Here is an 18,979-nt window from a genome sequence, read left to right on the forward strand (position 1 = left end):
TGGGGCGGCGTGTTCTACATCGGGCCCCTTCCGTGCCAAGTATGAACAGTCACTGTGAACTCACGGCTGTCCCCAGTGCTGATGGGCAAAGGTCGAGGCCCGGGGGGCTGGAGGGAAGGAAACCCAGCGAGCCAGCCGCGCAGGAAGGCGGTAACGGTGACAGGGACCCGTCCCGGAGGGTGGCATCGCCATGGTGGGGCCAAGGGGGCTTTTGCACAGGGTGTTTGTTCTCTAGGAATGTATTCCCTGAAAAACCCACTAAGGGGAAGAAGAGGGTTTAATATTTGGAGTCCGTGTTGATGATAACATTATTTTCTGGAAATTTGTATTTACACAGCCAAAAGGAAGATAAAATCAGGAGTGTAAGAAAGACATTCATTTGTGGAGGGTTTTAAAAATCTGGGCTGAGGCAACTGGAGTGCTGTCGTGTTTTCCCCAAATAAGAGACACCACCTGCCCAGGCCGACTCGCTGATCTCAACTTCCCGGGACTAGGTCAGTAAACACTCTTTTCCACCTCCGCTCTGCAGCAGGTTCCGTGACAGGAGCCTCCCTTGGGTTAATCACATAATTTTTACAACAGTCCTTGACACCTGCATGTGCCAACTCATGTGTGTGCCAACTCATGCGTGTACCCACCAGACACCCGTGTGTGCTGACTCGTGTGTGTGTACACAGGACACCCATGTGTTCTGTGACTTATGTGTGCACGACCCAGGCATCTTGTGTGGCGGTCACTGAGAAGCGGCAGGGTGCCCCATGGGCAGTCGTCAGTACGATTAAGCCTTGCCCGCATTTATTGCAGTGTCCTGAAGGTCCCCAATCATCAGTTTTAAATTGGTCAAAAGGGACAGCATCCTGGGGAGGGGGGGTGGGGCTGCATCCGTCAGGGGAAGCCCTTTGGAGAAAGCTCAGCTCTTCCTAGATTCTTCTGCCAGGGTTGAAGGGGTCACTGCTAGGTTGGGAGGGACTCAGAGGGGTCTGTGGCTGGGACCTGGGGGTCCCCAAGGAGCTGAGAGATGTCCTGGCCAACAGCCAGCAAGGAAACCAGGACCTTGGTCCTGAACCACAGGAACAGAGCTCTGCCAACAGTCCAGGTCCAGGGAGGCCTGGAGCATATGACCCAGGCAGCCCGGGCCCCTGACCCGCAGACACTGGGAGGGAATAAATGGATGCTGTCTTAAGCCACTGGTTTGTGCTAGTTTGTTGTGCAGAAGTAGAACATTAACACACTGGAGAATATGCCTCTTTAAAGTTGCACACGATATTTGTGTGTGTGTGTGGGGGGGGGGGGGGGTAGGGTGAAAATGTGTGAATACTCCTTATTTTGGAGATGGTCTGATGTTTTCATCAGACTCTCTGAAGAGTGAGTGGCCCACATGAGGAGACCTGTTCCCTGGAGTAAGTGCTGGACACAGAAGAAAAATCCAGAATCAGCTAGGCGGGTGCCGGTGAACTCAGGACAGCTTTTCTCTGAAAACACTGCAGCACTGGGGTCGTGGGGGGCAAGAAGTGCTCACACACACACGTCGTGGCCTCCTCTAGGCTCTCGGGCTTCAGGACTGCAGGAAAGCACGGGTGGGCTTTTCTCCCAGGCACCACTGTCTCAATATTAACGAGCTAATAAATATTCCTCCCATTTCCTGAGAGCTTCCTTCTCTTTGCCATGATGGGTACGGTTCACAGAAAACAAATTACATGGACTCCACGAATACTGTGCACTATCATAAAAGATAAATGGATCTAATTACTAACCAACTTCAGCCCCATGGGGATAAACAGATTATCGTATTTATGCTGACACATTAGAGACAGGATTTATTTGCTGTTGTTTTCTGGAAGAGGCATTCTTCCGTTTGGAATTAGAATGAGACGGCGCTGGCTGACCCTGACCACCCCACCTGTCAGATTCTGTCCCTGCTTCTCTGCATTTCCGAGTGTGGTCAGGAGCACACAGAACGTGAGACCCAGCGAGGTGTGGCAGGAGGTGGGGGACAGTTTACAGGGATTGTGTGTGGAGAAGGAAACCAAGTAAAGGGCCCTGTCTGCCAGTTGGAGGGTTTTCCTCTTCATCAGTAGTATGTTAAATGTACATTGTTCATTATTAAAGGACACAAATTGGATGTTGAGAATTAATAGGAAAATTATGAATTTGTCCACATTTTCATATTGGCAGACACAGTTATTAACTTGCAGGCCTGTGGAGAGGGTTACAACATGGCACACCAGAAAGTCAGGCTTCCTGAGGCTGGCCACGAGGTCCTTGAAGGCGAGCAGCCGACACCCACCTGCTGAGAGGTGCCTTGTCCCTGTAGGAAGGGGCCTGGCTCCTGGGTGTCAGGGGGAGAGGATGCAGTGGGTGGGCGGGACACCCATGCTGGTGACGGAGGGTGGGAGGGGAGGGGAGGGATGCCTACACAGGTGACACTCCTATCCCAGGGTGTGGGGGGTCCACACCAGTGACCCTGGTGGGGTGGGGGACACCCAAGCAGGTGACACTCCTGTCCCAGGGTGTGGGGGGCTGGGGGGGACGCCCACACAGGTGACACTCCTGACCAAGGGTGTGGGGGCCCATGCAGGTGTCCCGGCCTGGTCGGTGGCTCCGCTCACTGACGTTTGTTAAGCTCGGGAGCTTAACAGCGGCTACCCGCAAGCTGATGGATCTCCAGAACTGGCAGCAAATCCTGGCTGTCCCAGTCTGCCTCCAGAAGGTTCTACTTAGTGGAACAGGTGTCTCTGAAGGACATGAGGGATGTGAGGGGAGGGGACCTCTGGAGAATGGGGGCATCCAAACTGGAAGGGAAGGAACAGAAAGAATGATCTCCTTCACAGATGATATGATCCCATGCGCAGAAAACTTCGAAGAATGTGTGCACACACCGTGATTAGAGCTAATGTATGGATTCCGCAGGATATAAAACCAATATACAAAAACCAGCTGCAAGTCTGTACTAGTGATGAACAATCTGAAAGGGAAATTAAGAAAACAATTGCATTTACAATCGCATCAGAAAGAAAACAACTTAGCAATAGGCTTAATGGAGAGAAAGACTAGTCCACCGAATACTACAAAACATCAGTAAAGGGAATTTAGGTAGAGAAATAAATGGAAAGATGTCCCATGTTCATGGAATAGAAGACTTAAATTTAACAGTGTTCAGATGATCATACCACCCCAAGTGATCTCCAGATCCCATGAAATCCCTAAAAAAATACCAAAGGTGTGTTTTCTGGAGATAGAAAACCCAGCCGAAAATTCACATGAAATCTCAAGGGGCCCCAAATAGCCCAAACAATCTCGAAAAAGAAGAACAAAGTTGGAGGATTTACACGTCTTAATCCCATACCTTCTACGAAGCTACAGTAATGAAAACAGTGTGGTCCTGGCATAAGGACACACACAGACCAATGGAGTCGAACAGAGAGCCCAGAATAAACTCTCACATACACAGTCAAATGATTTTCAACACGGGTGCAAGACCATTCGATGGGGAAAGGACAATCCCTTCAACATATGATCCTGGGAAAACTGAACATCCACACACAAAAGAATGAAATTAGACTCTTACCTCACACCATGTATAGAAATTAACTCAAAACGGATCAAAGACTTAAATGTAAGAGTTATAAAGAACTACAAAACTCTTGGGAGAAAACATGAGGGAAAAATGATACTCGTCTGGCAGTTATTTCCTGGATACAACACCAGGCGCACCAGCAACAAAAGAAAACATAATTAAGTTAGACTCCATCAAAATGTAAACAATTTGTGCATCAAAGAATAGTAGTAAGAGAGAGAAAAGAAGTCACAGAATGGGAAAGAAACACAAGATCATTTCTCTGATAAGAGATTAATATCCAGAATATGAAAGGACTCTTATAATCCAATGAAAAAGAGACAAATAATCCCATTCACTAACGGACAATGATATCAACTGTATTTCTCCAAAAAAGAGAATGGCCAACAAGGGCATGAGAAGCATTCAACATTAGGGAAATGTGAACCCAAACCACCGCGAGACACTTTGCAGCTGTCCAGATGGCCACTGTCAAGGAAACAGGAAGTAACGGTGTCGGTGAGGATGTGGAGACCATGGTGCCTCGGCGAGGGGCTAGTGGATGTGGCACGGTGCAGCCTTGTGGGTGGCAGACTGGTAGTTCCTTGAAAAGTCATGCACGGAGTGACCGTCAGACCAGGCACTTCTACCCCCGGGAGGCGGGAAGACAAGTGTCCGCACGGTTGTGTGTGTGATGTTCAGGGCGGCATCGTTCACAACAGGAACAGGGGAAACATCCCAAATGTCCATCAACAGATGACGGACCAGCAGAATGCGGTGTATCCATGCAGTGGAGTGTTATCCAGCCTTAAAATAGTGGCTGAGTATCCTACCCTTAAAAATGGCTAATATGGTGACTTTGTGTCTATTTTACCACAATAAAAAATAGTTTTTCATAGACAGAGCCAATGATTTCCTAATATGTGTGTCAGTTGATGGGGCGCCTGGGTGGCTCAGTCGGTTGAGCGTCCGACTTCGGCCCAGGTCACGATCTCGCAGTTTGTGGGTTCGAGCCCCGTGTCGGGCCCTGTGCTGACAGCTCAGAGCCTGGAGCCTGCTTTGGATTCTGTGTCTCCCTCTCCCTCTGCCCCTTCCCCTCTCATACTTTGTCTCTCAAAAAATAAATAAACATTAAAAAAATTTAAAAAAAAAAGTGTGTCAGTTGACAGATGTTTAAAAAACCCAGTAATCCTAAACATAGGTGACTGTCACCAGAACAACAGGAAAGATCAAACAGCAGGATGATGTTCGGCATTTTCTCAAAGTAGAGAAGAGGAAACAAGGAAGAAAATAACAAATTCAACTAGAGCCAAGCTACTGAAACCAGAGCATTTAATGTCTACAAGGTGTTCTTAGAACACAGACTTGCAAATACAAAGCAATTTAAGCTTTATAAAAATAAATAACAACTTCAAACTCTAGTTTATTTAACAGAAAATCCGTTTTCAATTTTTAGCAGAATCAGAAAAACAGGATCACTGTGTAGTAATCTGAGACAAGCAATTTCAGATAAGTGAGAAATTTCCATTTTATCCCAATTTCTCACTTAAAGTCTCAGATCGCATCTTGCCCACTGTGCACAACACATGAATAAATAACATGGCGGTGAGGTCTTCAACATTCCCATTGGGCTACGTTCCATTTGGGCTATGAAGAAAACTTAGGGGATTCCGTCTTTTTGTACGCAGGAATCATGTCTCTGTCGATTTCATGTTTGCCTTTTACATTTTCTGGCCAAATGTTAGCTCTTCTCAAATAGATGCACCGATTTTATTCACTGCTTCTCAGGAAGGACGTGTGTGATCCAGTAATTAAAGAAGGCCATGAGCACTCTGGCATGGTCTGCAAAGCAAACACAAAACAAAACCAAAAATAAAACCAAACAAGAAAGCCCCCGAATAAAAATGGCGATTTATCGTTTTGCAAGCATAAAACCTGCGATGGGCCTAAAACAGCACAACTCTGGCACGAAAACAGTGCTGGCAGGAACATGTCGCACGTGAGTCCTACAGGACACGGCACATCTGGACGTCTGAACTTCACGTGGGTGAGAGCCCCGCTGGTCTACAAGTTGTTGCACCTTCAGAACATCCGGGTACAATATCATGTTGACCACCCGGGCTCCAGGAAGACCACAAGGCAGACTGGAACCCAGTGTAGACAGCCGTGTGTCACAGGTGAGGGGCTGCTGGCAGGTCGGAAGCAGGATCCTAAGTGAGGACGCGGGGACACAGGTGCTGAGACGTGGGAGCCGGCCCATATACCTTGGCGCCCAGCCTGCCTCTAGCTCCACGGGCCCGTCTCCCACCTCAGGGCTGGTCTGTCTTCCAGTGCAGGTTCTTCACAAGTGCCAGGCCTCCTAGCCGCTCTGACACGTCGCAGGCCGCCATGCACAGTGGCCTGCTGACTCTCTCCAAGCAGGTGCTGTCCTAGGGAGCATCCCCCCTGCAGGCCAAGTCGGACGCAGCCGGGGCCGCCGGGAGGTGCTGCTTCGAGCAAAGAGAGGCACACGGCCAAGGCCATTCTGAAGGCGCCCTTCTGCCTGGGACGGCGGCCTGACTCCTGCAGCCTTGTCTCCTCGGTGACAATGGTGGCCCCTCAGTCCCTTGCGAGGCATAAAGCAGGGTGCGTGACAGACACACAGTAGTGGCAGCTGATATTGGTGGTAACATGTGTGCACGCGTATATGGTGAGATGTGCTTTGTCCGCACACTAAACACACGCACCGAGCTTGCGAGGAGACTGTCCAGGGCCCGGCCACATGAGACATCCCAGCGTCAGGAACAGTAATGACTGAGCTGGCAGGGGAGGACCCTGCGCCGGCTTCCAGGACACCGCCACCCACGCCCAGCCCACAGACCACGCACCCGCTCCCCACGCTTCCCACGCTACGTCCAGGGAAAAGTCGGGGACAGACATGCCGTGTTTGAAAACAAAGCTTCACCATTTACAACTTCTTTTTTTTTTAATTTTTCTTTTTACATTTTTATTTATTTTTGAGACAGAGAGAGACAGAGCACGAGCAGGGGAGGGGCAGAGAGAGAGGGAGACACAGAATCAGAAGCAGGCTCCAGGCTCTGAGCCATTAGCACAGAGCCCGATGCAGGGCTTGAACTCACAGACCGTGAGATCATGACCTGAGCCAAAGTCGGACGCTCAACTGACTGAGCCACCCAGGCACCCCACTTCTTTTTTTTCTTAATTTTAATAAAATAGCTTGAAATAGAAACATTTTAAATGCAGGGGTGTCTGGGGGCTCAGTCAGTCAAGTGTCCGACTTTGGCTCAGGTCAAGATCTCACGGTTTGTGAGTTCCAGCCCTGCGTCAGGCTCTGTGCTGACAGTGTGGAGCCTGCTTGGGACTCTCTCTCCCCCCTCTGTCTGCCCCTCCCCTGCTCACACTCTCTCTTTCTCAAAAAAAAAATTAATAATAAATTAAAAACTTAAAAAAAGAAAAAATTTAAATGTGTATCCTACATACACAAAAGGGAATCCATTTTTAAGAAAAGTGCTTCATATGTAAGTTTTAGTTGTGCCAATCGCTTAAAGTAAGTGCACTTGTAGACAAAACACGTCTGATGGTTTCAGTATAAGAAACCAAGAGAAACATTTCTGCTAAATCCCCAATTACTGCCGAAAACTCTTCTGACACATTTTAGAGCAATGCATAAGAAAGGCCTCCGTGAGAGAAACACACAAAAAAGTAACAAAAACATTTTAAATGTAGTTTATCTTCTTATTTTTTATTTTGGAGAAAGAAAGAGTATAAATGGGAGTGGGGGAAGGGCAGAGGGAGGGGGAGGGGGAGAGAGAGAGAGAGAGAAAAGGAGAGAGAATCCCAAGCAGGCTCCACGTTCAGCATGGAACCTGACTTGGGGCTCGATCCCACGACCCTGGGATCATGACCTGAGCCGAAATCAAGAGTCAGATACTCAACCGACTGAGCCACCCAGGTGCCCCCCAAATTAAAAAACTTTTAAGTGACTTATGTTTGTCTCACAAAAACTTCATATTTAATTTGATAAAACTGGCTTTTCACAATTTGAGAAACAACTTCTGGAAATTTAAATTAGTTAAATGCTCAGTATAGGACAACCAACAATGAATGCAGACCCTGGATTGACCTCTCCGAGGAAGCTATGGCCGCCCCGCGCCCCGTGAGCCCGGCTCCTCAGCAGAAGGGCCCTGGGGTCTGTCAGCCTCTCCTCCGCTGCGATGCTGCCATCTTGAAACCCCTCCCTTCAGGCTCCCCCTAGCCTCCCCCTGCAGGGGCCCTGGGCGGGGTCTCCAGCCTCCATCTTCTCTGTTCCGTGAAGGGCCTCATCCTAAGTCCCCCAGCTGGGTGTCCAGCCAGCATGTGACCCTGGCTCCCAAGGGTCCCTGTCTCACCCCGAGTGTCACAGCTCATGACCGGCCACCAGGCTCTTCCGGGGGTGCAGGCCCCACGCCTGGTCGGCCGGCGATGCTGTGGGTTCCACCTGCACAGCCGACCTGAACCTACCACACCTCCGGACGGCCTCTTTCAGCCAGAGCACAATCAAAGCCCCCGGCCTCCCACTCTGGAAACTTCACTCTGGTCTCAACCCGACAGCTGGGGTCTTGCTCGTGCCTTGGCTCGACTTTGCACCGGGGCCGACACCACGGCCAGGCAGGCCTCTCTCCTGCCTGTCCACAGCCACCACCTGCTCCCACCACATGGCGCCCGACACGCTCCATCCCTGCGCATTTGTCCTCGGCTGCAAGAATGTCCCCTCCTGCGGATTTCTTCCTCTGCCAGCTGCGGCCCCAGTGCGTACATGACGTGTTTCATGTCTTCATCCCGTCTTCGTCTCCGCACCGGGACACCGTGCCCAAGGGCGGGCTTTCGCCTGCCCAGGTCCCTGAGGCTGCGGCAGCTGAGAGCAGAGAGGAGCAGAGAGGGGCAGGGAGGGGCTCCAGCAGCCACCTCCGCCAGGACCGGGGCTCGGTGACGGAGCCCCTCAACGTGAGAACGAAGGCTCGTGGTCCCGTCACTCACCCGACCTCGGAGGCGCCTCCCTGCACTCGCCTGTCCTTTCTCCTGATGGGATGTCTGGGCTCCAGCGTGCAGCCCGAGCTTTCGAGCTTTCTGGTGGGACCGCCATCACGGCTACTTTGACATTCCCGCAAAGAAATCGGCAGGCCCCTTTTCGTTCATGTGTCTGAACACGTGTCCAGCGCCTGTTTGGGGTGTGCACGGGAGGGGCGCTCGAGAGACCCCGATTTTCTGGGGTTTGCTATCTGCACGTTCATGTGGCCTAGCGTCCCCACCTCAGCCCATTTCAAGCTACTAACGAGAAGTCACGACCATGGTGTCAGGGACACTTGCGCAAAGGTGGCTCCTGCACCCGACAGCTGGTGTGGAATCAGCAATCGAGGCTGAGTGAGGAACCAGGGAAAACCCTACAATTCACCCTTCTTCAAGGTGTTCAGAGGATAGAAAAAATTTACCTTCTAGCAATGCAGTGGTGGAGAAGGAAGAAAGAGAGGAGAAATTTTCTCTGACAATATTTGGCCCCAAGAAACTATTAGTTCATAGCTCACAAGTCTGGAAAATCAGGTTGCACAGGCATTTCTGCATCTATCATGCGAATTATTATTATTATTAAGCTTATTTATTTATTTTTGAGAGACACAGCATGAGCGAGGGAAGGGCAGAGACAGAGAATCCCAAGCAGGCTCCGCACCGTCAGCACAGAGCCCTATGCGGAGCTCGAACTCAGGAACCGTGAGATCACGACGCTTAGCCGACTGAGCCCCCAGGCGCCCCTGACTTGTGAATTACTTTTACAGCAAGCAGGGACACAAGGACCACGCTCCTCTATTCTCCCAAGCCGTACGTGCGTCCTCACGTTTTCTGATTCCTGACCACTCTGGTGGAGCGTAAGGTTTCGGGACCAACACGGACACAAGCATCTGCAGCAGCATAAGGACTAAGCAGTCAATACATACCTGCCGGCAGTGTGCAGCGTTCCGGGAACATTTCGAGGGCTCGTCTCAGCCCTTTGGTATCTTGCAGAAGCAACAGGCTTTTCATGTGATCCAGCAGGAGCACATCTGAGGGGGACAGGCCGTGACTGTCAAGATGCTTAAATAGCTCCTGAGTGGTTTCCAGGAGGACGGCGGAGCCTGGATCCTGGCAGATACCTAAACGAAGCCAGGAGCACTTAGAAACACATTTTTATGTTTATGCTTTAAAACAAAGGTAGGCTTTCGTCTCCTAAGGAAAGCTTCAAGTGTAACCCACTTCTACTTGGAACGAGCCGTCTGGGATGTAGGAGCCATCGTCAGAGCAGAGCACTGACCCGTACACAACACGCTGCTTGCTGAAGGACGGTGGGGGCCGGCGTCCGTGTGCATGGGTCTCACACAACACCTTCCAGACACGCAGCTGGGCCACAGGGACACGGCCGAGCTCTGAAGGTGGCCGAGGTGCCCGGGAGCAAAGGCCCCCTGTTTGTGCTGAGCGGCGAACAGTCAGACCCCACTGCCCCCTGAGTGTGGTGTTTTCTGCCTCAATCCTGCTTGGAGTTCACACAGCTGTTTCAGTCTATGACTTGATGGCCTTTACCCACTTTGAAGAGCTCCCGACTATCGTCTGGACACGGCCCCTGCACCCCGGCCTGGACGCCAACCACAAGTGTCACCCCTTCTCCTGGGTCCCGGCACCCAGTGCGCTCCTGTCTGCTGTTCCCACCCTCCCTGATGGACACCGCTCCGGTCTACTTCCAGCTGCTACTTCTCTCTTGTGCTGAACCCAAGGGCTGTTTATACCCGGCATGGAGTTCGTAATTTCAGTGATTCTGTTTCTCAGAATTTCCGTGTGATTATCCTAGCAGACCAAAATTATCTGGTGAAATTCTCTAATTCTTCACTGTTTTTCTCCATTTCCCCCTATTTTTGTGAGCTCCTTAATCAAGCCCTCTGCATTCCTTGTCTGGTCACATCCGTGCCCTCCACGCCTGCGGATGCACCCCTGCTTTCCTCTCTCGTGGTTTTGGCCACACGCTCCTGTCCTCTGCCCTACCCGTGGCCATCTGTGGTGCGCCAGGAGTCAACCCTGGTCACCCTCGTCTGCACCTCAAAACTGCCAAGACGTCTGTGCTCCTGGCCACCTCGCATCCCTTGGTGTGCAGTCTGGCAGATTCTGAGAGAGACCAACAGAGCGCGTGGTCCTCCCGCTCCCCTTTCTCAGCAGACTCGGACCCATGTGCAGACCTGGCAGACTGCCTGGAGGAAAGGGTGGCTGTGGAATGCTGGCTCGACCCTCACGTGCTGCCCTGTCCTCTAGGATCTGTCCCCTGAGGCGCTTTTCCCCAGAACCTCGCAGATGCCCTGTGCACCTAACCTGGCTGTCCCAGTTCCCTGGCAGGACAGGCTGCCTGCCACACACACTGTCCCACACACGGAACACATCCTGGACGGAGAGCTTTCCAGCCTCCCGTTCTGCACTGTATTCACGGTCTTCCTATTAGCGTCATTTGGACGGTTGTTAAGTATGTTTTCAACCTGTTCGTACAAAGTACTGACACACGTGCTAACGGGGGGACATGGTTACGCTGCTCTGTTGACAGTGGTCCTTCGACATCCTTGCTTAAATCAGTCCCTGGCCTCCCAGGTCATCACACAGCCCGTCTGTCTGCACCTCGTGCATACGGCACTGGCAGATTCTCGCGGGAACGGGGAGCACTAATCACCCCGGCCCTGACTCAGGCAACGGTTCATTGTGAGCGCTTTGTCCCTGGTGTGAACGCGGGGCTCTGCGTGTGCACCTGTCCCTTCCTGGTCCGGAAGTCGGCTGTCGGTAACCCCAACGCTAGTGGGAGGAGTCACCGTCCGTGAGAATATATCGGCTCTCGTCCTTCGTCTCCCCGGTCAACACGGACAGCTGCTCACCGAGGATCTCAAATCAGCAAGCCACATGTGGGGGGGTGACACAAAGTGTGTCCTAGAAGAGCCAGCCGTGCCTCCCGCCCTCCCTCTGAGCTGATGGAACGTGAGCTCGTCGGACTGCAGTCTGGACTTGCCTTTGCTTGGGAAATAGAGCCGAGAATGCCACCCTGCTCTGCGATCGGGCTCTAGAGGAATCGGGACGACGAGGCCAATTATGGTTGGGCCACAGCCCTGCCAGGACTCTGCCATTTCTGTCGTTTGCCTCGCGAGGACGAGGCCACTCCCCAGCTTTGGGGGAGGGAACTTAAATGTTCTCATTTTTGCCTCGAAACTAATGATTTACTTTGACTATTGAATATCTTAATGTTTTGTATTTTAAACACTTAAATATTTTACCCTCTTTGTTTACTTTTCCAAATAAGTGGATGCCGCTATTCAAAAGAACAGAAAAAACATACCGTCATAAAAATAAATTTCTTGTGTTGACTTTAGAAAATTCAGGATACCAGCCGCCTTTTCACTGATACTTTTAACACCTTCCTCATTGCTGTCTTTATGGTTTTCCTCACTGGTGTCTGTACTGCAGTGCCCGCGGGCGTCTGCGCCGTCCCCCTCGTGGGCGTCTGCGCCATCCCCCTCGCGGGCATCTGCACCGTCCCCCTCGCGGGCGTCTGCGCCGTCCCCCCCGCGGGCGTCTGCGCCGTCCTCGCCATCACTTTGGTGCTCGACGTCGCGTTCACTGTCGCTCTGCTCGGGCTGGTACAGGAAGTTGACGCCAGAAGCTTTGGTGATCACGCCGGCTGCTTTTTTCCTTTTAATTTGCTGTTTCTTTTTCAGTTTCCTTTTTTTATTTCTGCTGATGGTGGGGCCATCTGTGCACTGTGGCTGCAATTTTTCTTGCAAAAGACTCTGCTGCTTCTCTAATTCTTCTTGTTCTCCATGAATATTATTGGGATCTTTAAAATTTTTCTTTGATTTATGCTTTCTAGCTCTTCTTCTCTTTGGTTGATCGTGAAAATCCTGATCTATAAAAACAAAAATTCAAATACAACCACTTTCTGTACAATGGAACCGTAACAAACAGATGAGGCTAAAAAAGTTTTTGCTTGGAATCTTGCAAATTCGGTAGAAAAGGAATTTAAAACATTTACTTCAGTGATTCTCAACTTGATCTCAACTAATTATGTGATCAAGGAACCTGGGACTTACCGTTAAATGAATAGCTGACGTGTTCTTCTAGAAGGTCCTGTATAGATACAGACACACACACACTGACTGTTGCTACAATTAGGACAAATGGTGAGGTTTCAAGGATGTAAGAGTTGTTGCGATTTTACTTGTAACTTTTCAGTACTGTGGCCTTGGGGAAAAAACATTAATTCTTATTTATTTATTTTTTTAAGTTTACTTTGGTGCCTTGTGAGAGTTCACTGGATGTGAGAACAAACAATAAATAATGGCACCTTGCCTGTGGGAATCAGCAAGAGGTATTCCGACTGGGCCCCTGGTCTGCAGAAATGGGTCGGTGGTGGGCAGACAGTGCGAACAACTGGGTCTCTGGCTGGAAGCGCCCTGATGGTGCACACGGCCACCGAGCGGAAACCGTGACCCTGGCGATCCTGCACACACAGAGCCCACAAGTGCGTACGCACCATGTCGTGGCCACAGTGCATCATGGCCAGCTAAGCACCCTGCAGGCCTTGCCTGAGCAGACCTGGGACCCCAGCACTTGCCAGAAAGTCTCCTGTTCAGCCAGTTCTCGTTAGATTTGTCTGAGCAGCATTCTACGGCCTGTGACGGATTACGGGTGGGAAGTGACACTGTGTGTGAAGTTGGTGACACACGGCTCAAGAGCCAACTTTACTGAGCTGAAATTTGCTGTAATCAACACGATTAGTAGGCTGAATAAAAATCTCTTTCCCTCTACTTTCTACTCAAGGACGTCCACCCTGACCTCTGAACTTGGGCACAAGATGTCTACCCTGTGCTCCATGGGGCGGTCCCTCGGGTGGCTTTCCTACGAGCCCTTTGATGGTGTCAGAGACACGAACCGGCAGGTGATGGCACTGTGGGCGCCTCAACGGTACAGGTCACTCCCTCCGGCGCTCCGGACACCCCGCGTCCATTGCGCAGCCTGCACCCCGCGTCCCCGGCTGGGCGGCCACACCACGCTGCTCGCTGGAAGCGTCTGTCCAGATGGGCCCGAGTCCCCATCTCTCTCGGGCGACACAGATGCCCCCACCCTGCCAGCTTTGTGCCCTTGCCGAATTAGACTCCGTGTCCTGGAAACAGGAGAAAAACGCCACTGCTGATTTCTGAATGACAGCTCTGTCTCGTGATACACATGATGGCCACACCTTGAACTTGGCATGGGGCCAAAGTCACTCCCCAGGAAATCATGACATAGACGGCTGTCCAGTCCCACGAGCAGTGTGTTTTCTCCCCTCAATCACCAGGGAGTAACTGAACACGGTAGTTTTCTATTCTATTTGATGTAGCGTGCCTTGGCAGGGGACCTGCGAGGTAAGGCTGACAGACCAAAGCTGGTCTTACAAAATGTCAATGTTTGAGAGGTGACCGCTGCTCATGGAAGTCCTTGTTTTTTGTCTTTGTTTTCATTTTTGATTTCCCCGGTCCGGTTAAACTAACTAAATACATAAATTTCTCCTCACCGTTGTCTATTCAAAATAGATGTGCTCGCCTTCATTAATCTGGAGAAAAGTGATCCATACTGTGTTTTACTATCATCTTATCATCTCAGAGGAGAGCTGCCTGGGGGGGGGGGTGCACAAGGCAGGTGACCAGGGGCGTCCTCGCTGTCAGCCGCGCTGCGCCCAGAGCTGGTCACTGATTCCCTTGGGTCTTGGCGAAGCCACACGTGTACCTGGTGGCTTATTTCCTATTCTGGGTGCTTAGTGCAAGCACGCCATCGGTTCTCCGTGTTAAGAGTGTGAAATAGTAACAGGACAGAAGAGGCCGTGAAACGATCAGCACATCACACTCTTCCACACACACAGGCGTGTATGCGTTGTGTGCGTACCTTTAAAAAGGAAAACGACGCACATTATGATAGCGTGAGTCCACACCCGGCACGTTAACGGTGTTAACTTGGCAGGTGCGAGCATAGGTTGGCTTTTCCTGCTGTACTTTCCTGATTTCCAACTTTAGGGCAATGAGTAGATACTGTTTTTGCCATAAAAAAATAACTCATTTTAAATTTGATGAAATTATAACATTTCAAAACATATGGGATGCCAGTAAATTCTACTTAAATGGGAATTTATACTCTTAAATGTATCAGGAAAGAAGGAAGCTATAAACCGATGATGTAAACACTCACCAGAAGAAGCTAGAAAAACAACAGCAAATTAAACACAATGAATGTAGAAGAAATATACATAAGAGCAGAAAATAAAGAAAGAAAATAATGCAGTAGAGAGACAACAAGTTCAAACAGCTGGCAAGTCTGGCTGACGAGGGAAAGCAGATGAGTCACCAGCCAGGGCGTGACAGGTGTAGGTGACGGTGCACCTGCACCGTTAAGTGAATAAAAAGACATTGAACAAGTCTATGCAACTAATTAATTTTGTGAAATGCAGGATCCTGAGAAAAGCATAATTTACCAAAATGAACACATGAAGAAACAGAGAATTTTCTGTCTCTATTTAGAAAATGGAACCTTTAGTTAAAAATAATCCTGCGGAAGCACTTCAGGTCTATGTGGATTCACCTGTGATTTCTATTCAGCACATAAGGAGAAAACGACACCCAACTTACATAGACGTTTCCAGAGAACAGACAGTGAGATCTGTCCTCACTCCAGACCCTGATGGGGACCTTCAGAGAGGGGCCAGCCGCGGGAAGTCCCTCCCATGACCCTACACGAAGCATTACTAAACAGATTCCAGGGAAACACGATAAAAACTTGTAGCAAAGCAGAAACGGTACTGGAACATTCTGAATCTGACACAGGACAGCTACGGAAAAGCCACCGGGAGCCCAGTGCGTGGGGTGGCATCCTAGAAACCCTTTCTGAGGTCAGGAAGGGTGTGGGACGCCGCCTGCTGGAGATGCTGGCGGGGCGGTGAGGCGAGGCACTGCGTGCTGGAGCTGGGAGGGAAGGCGCAACAGAAGTGGCACACGCCCCGACAGACGGCGGTTGTGCAAACACAGAACACCCGTGGGACCGCGCAGATGGGCTGCCCTGCGCACGCGAGCACACAGCTCCACTGGGGGGGGGGGAATCCCTGCGCACTGGGGAAGCAAACAGCACACAACGGGGACGGCGAGCGAGGGCATGCAGACCGCGGTCTCACGACGGTATGGAGCTGGGGCAGGACGGCCACGCCGGGCCTCCACCCCTATGCCGTTCCCTGGTCTCCCTGCGGAAGACCGTGAAGCACCCAGGTGGAGGAGGGGCGCCCGCGCAGGGTGCAGATGGCAACTGCTGGGGTGATGCTCAGGCAGCCCCGCCCGCGTCTGTGCACACACACGCTTCTTCACGCTCCTATATCGTAACGCCACCAGGCGGCAAAGAGTTCCTAACCTTCCGGAAGGTGAAGTGTGGGGCAGGGCACCTTCCGTAGGAGCTGATACAGGAAAACAACACAGCTTATTTAAATGCCGTATTTAAAACCTAGACGGGGGGGGGGGGGGGGGGGGGCAGCGGGGGGAGGGGGGGGGCGCGCCTGGGGAGCTCAGGCCGTTGAGCGTCCAACCCTTGATCTTGGCTCAGGTCGTGATCTCACGGTTCGTGGGGTCAAGCCCCGAGTTTGGCTCTGCACTGATGGTGCAGAACCTGCTTGGGGTTCTCTTTCTCCTTCTCTCTGCCCCTCCTCCACACGTTCTCTCTCTCTCTCTCTCCCTCTCGCTTAAACATAAACATTGAAAAGCAAAACAAACAACAACCTGTACAGCTACACAGGTTGTGAGAGCTACCACACCCAGGCACATATTTGGCGACTGAGAAGAAAAGACGTTTGTGAGTAAGTTTCACGTAGGAGATGAAGGAAAATTTCCTTGGGGGTTGGAGTTAAAAAACACCATCAGCAGGGGCGCCTGGGTGGCTCAGTCCGCTGAGCTTTGGACTCTTGATTTTGGCTCAGGTCATGATCTCACGGTTTGTGGGTTCCAGCCCCGCCCTGGGCTCTGTGCTGACAGCTCAGAGCCTGCTTCGGATTCTCTCTCTCCCTCTCTCTCTGTTCCTCCCCCACTTGTGCTCTCTCTCTCTCTCTCTCTCTCTCTCTCAAAGCAGATAAATTAAAAAAAATAAACACCACCAGCGAAATGCAAACTCCTGGACACACAGGGGCAGTAATGACTCAGATGAAGGAAATCAGATACGGCATCGGAGTCATGTCTCCAGTGTAACCCACAGAGAGGCTTTCTCAGTGCGCCCTGCCAGGGGCACAGGACAGACGCAGCCTGTCTTTACCACCCTGCCTGGCTTCCTGCCAGGGCAGAAAGCATCTCCTAGACAAAGCTGCATTTCCATCTTGGCGGAAAGACACCTAACACACGGCTTACACACCTCATGGTTCATCAGAGCCCCTTTGCTGGGCTGACCGTGATGATGTCCTGAGCGTTAGCAGAGAACAGTGGACAGTAAGACTATTTGGCACTAAGACACCGAAGGCTTGTGGCAGTTAAATTTTAAATTAGTCTGTGGTAGCTGCCTTCTCCTCTAAACGATGAGTTTCCCGAAACAAGAAATGACATAAATTGCATGTAGAATCCTAACAGCCTCTGGCTTGGGATTTAAATATATATGCCTTTTAAAGTTTATTATTGGGAGAGAGAGCACAAGTGAGTGGGGGAGGGGCAGAGAGAGGGCGCACAGAGGAGGGGGTGCGGGCAGGACAGGCCACGGCCGGGAGGGGACGCGAGCTCCCGGGGGACGCCGGCCAGGGCAGCTGATGGAAGGAAGCCCCTTTTGCTCATGGTGGCCACTTACTCTGTGATGCATTAGGGCCACCCACCCCGCACCTCGAGCTTGACCTCTTGATCTCTCGACCCCTGTCCTCAGGCTGTCACAGCTCGGTCACCTGAAGTGCTCGTGCCTTGGGGCACCGGGGCCCGTGGCCTGGCCCCACCTGCCCGCCGTGTTGGGGGGTGTCCGCGGCCGAGCGCCCCTCGGCCCTACACAGGCCCTTCCTCAGGCGGCCTCCCCGACCCTGTGGACCAGACAGGGCTCTTGTGTGCCTTCACTGGACGTCACAGGCCCCTGGATGCTGCGGTCCCCACAGCAGCCTGCCGAGGGGAATGTCCACTGTACTGCAGGCTGGGCACTCGGTGAACGGCCAGCGTGACCGGATTTTTTATTTTACTTCAGTGACATGTAATGTACTCATGGAGGCCACACTGGGCCTGTTCACCCTGAAACCCTGGCGCTGGACGCCGGCCAAAGTGAGGGCTCTGCGGCTGTTGCCGTGTCAAGTAAGAGACTGTCTCTGTCTCTGTCTCCCTGTGTCTCCGTCTCTGTGTCTGTCTCTCTATTTCTATGTCTCTGTGTCTCTGTGTCTCTGTGTCTGTCTCTATCTTTGTCTCTCTCTGTCTCTATACCTGTGTCCCTGTGTCTCTGCCTCTGTGCCTGTCTCTGTGCCCCTGTGTCTCTGTCTCAGGACCCTTGCACTGCCCCGAACGTGACAACTGCACAGCGCGGGCTCCCATGTTACACCTGTAAGCGGCTCCCGTGCACGGCGACCTCCCGGGCTTCCAGGGATGATGGATGGAGGTGAAGGGAAGGGGCAGAAAGAAAAGAGGCCTGATAGCCCCAAGCTCCTGTTTTATTTTTATTCCTTTCCCGGTTTGCTGAGGCGCAACCGACACACAAAAATCGCATCACGGAAGGCACGCCGCGGCCCGATTCGATGCGCCCACACCGCACGTGGCAGGGCCCTGGGCACGCCGGCCCCACATTCTCGCCCAGCCTGTGCTCTAGCGCGTCCCACCAGTCGCCCGAGCGCCTGGGTGTCCACCGCGGGCCCCAAATCCCGCCACGTGTCACTTCTCTCACAGGCATAACGCCAGCACCGGCCCCTGGCAGGAGGCGATCAGGAGTACGCTGTCCCAACCGGACATCGAGGCAGACGAGCGCCGAGCACGAGGAGCATAAAGGTTAGGACCTCTGCTGCCATCACCCCCGGAGGACGGGTGCGGCCCCCACGTGGCCCGCCCTGGGGGCCCAGGAGCGGTGTGGACGGAGGCGGGAGGACCGAGGTCTGCCCCCTGGTCTGCAGGGCCTTCTGAGCTGCGCACAGGGCCACAGCCCTGTGGCCACCCTGTCCTGTGATGCAGGGCTGGCCCCTCTTCCCGCCTCCTAGCTGGCCAGCACGGTCCAAGGGTCCATCCAGGCCCTCAAGAACAAGGCCACCGCCCCCCAGTCTGGCCGACAGGCTCCAGTCGTCACACAGTGGGGACAGTCCGTCACAGACTCCTGGTGTGAGCGTCCCTCGGGGCTCAGGCTGGTGGAGGAACGCCCCACGCAGGGCTCAGCTGAGGGAGGTCACAACAA

General features: G+C 52.2%; 1 protein-coding gene across 2 annotated transcripts in view; it reads right to left on the reverse strand.

The window, feature by feature from the left end:
- Window positions 1–2,417: 2,417 nt before the first annotated feature.
- The window catches only part of ERICH1 (glutamate rich 1), a 54,011-nt gene continuing 37,449 nt past the window's right edge, over window positions 2,418–18,979 (reverse strand). Inside the window, exons 4-6 of one of the 2 annotated variants that reach the window (XM_042934141.1) lie at window positions 11,925–12,491; window positions 9,526–9,720; window positions 2,418–2,965 (exon numbers count right to left, since the gene is read on the reverse strand). In XM_042934141.1, coding sequence (XP_042790075.1) covers window positions 2,826–2,965; window positions 9,526–9,720; window positions 11,925–12,491 — 902 coding nt within the window. In that variant the 3' untranslated portion in view covers window positions 2,418–2,825. Of the gene's footprint in view, window positions 2,966–7,558; window positions 8,451–9,525; window positions 9,721–11,924; window positions 12,492–18,979 lie in introns of those variants that run through there. The other variant, XM_042934142.1, reaches the window with a different exon arrangement.

The sequence above is a fragment of the Panthera leo genome, chromosome B1 (assembly GCF_018350215.1).
Source record: "Panthera leo isolate Ple1 chromosome B1, P.leo_Ple1_pat1.1, whole genome shotgun sequence".
Lineage (NCBI taxonomy): Eukaryota > Metazoa > Chordata > Mammalia > Carnivora > Felidae > Panthera > Panthera leo.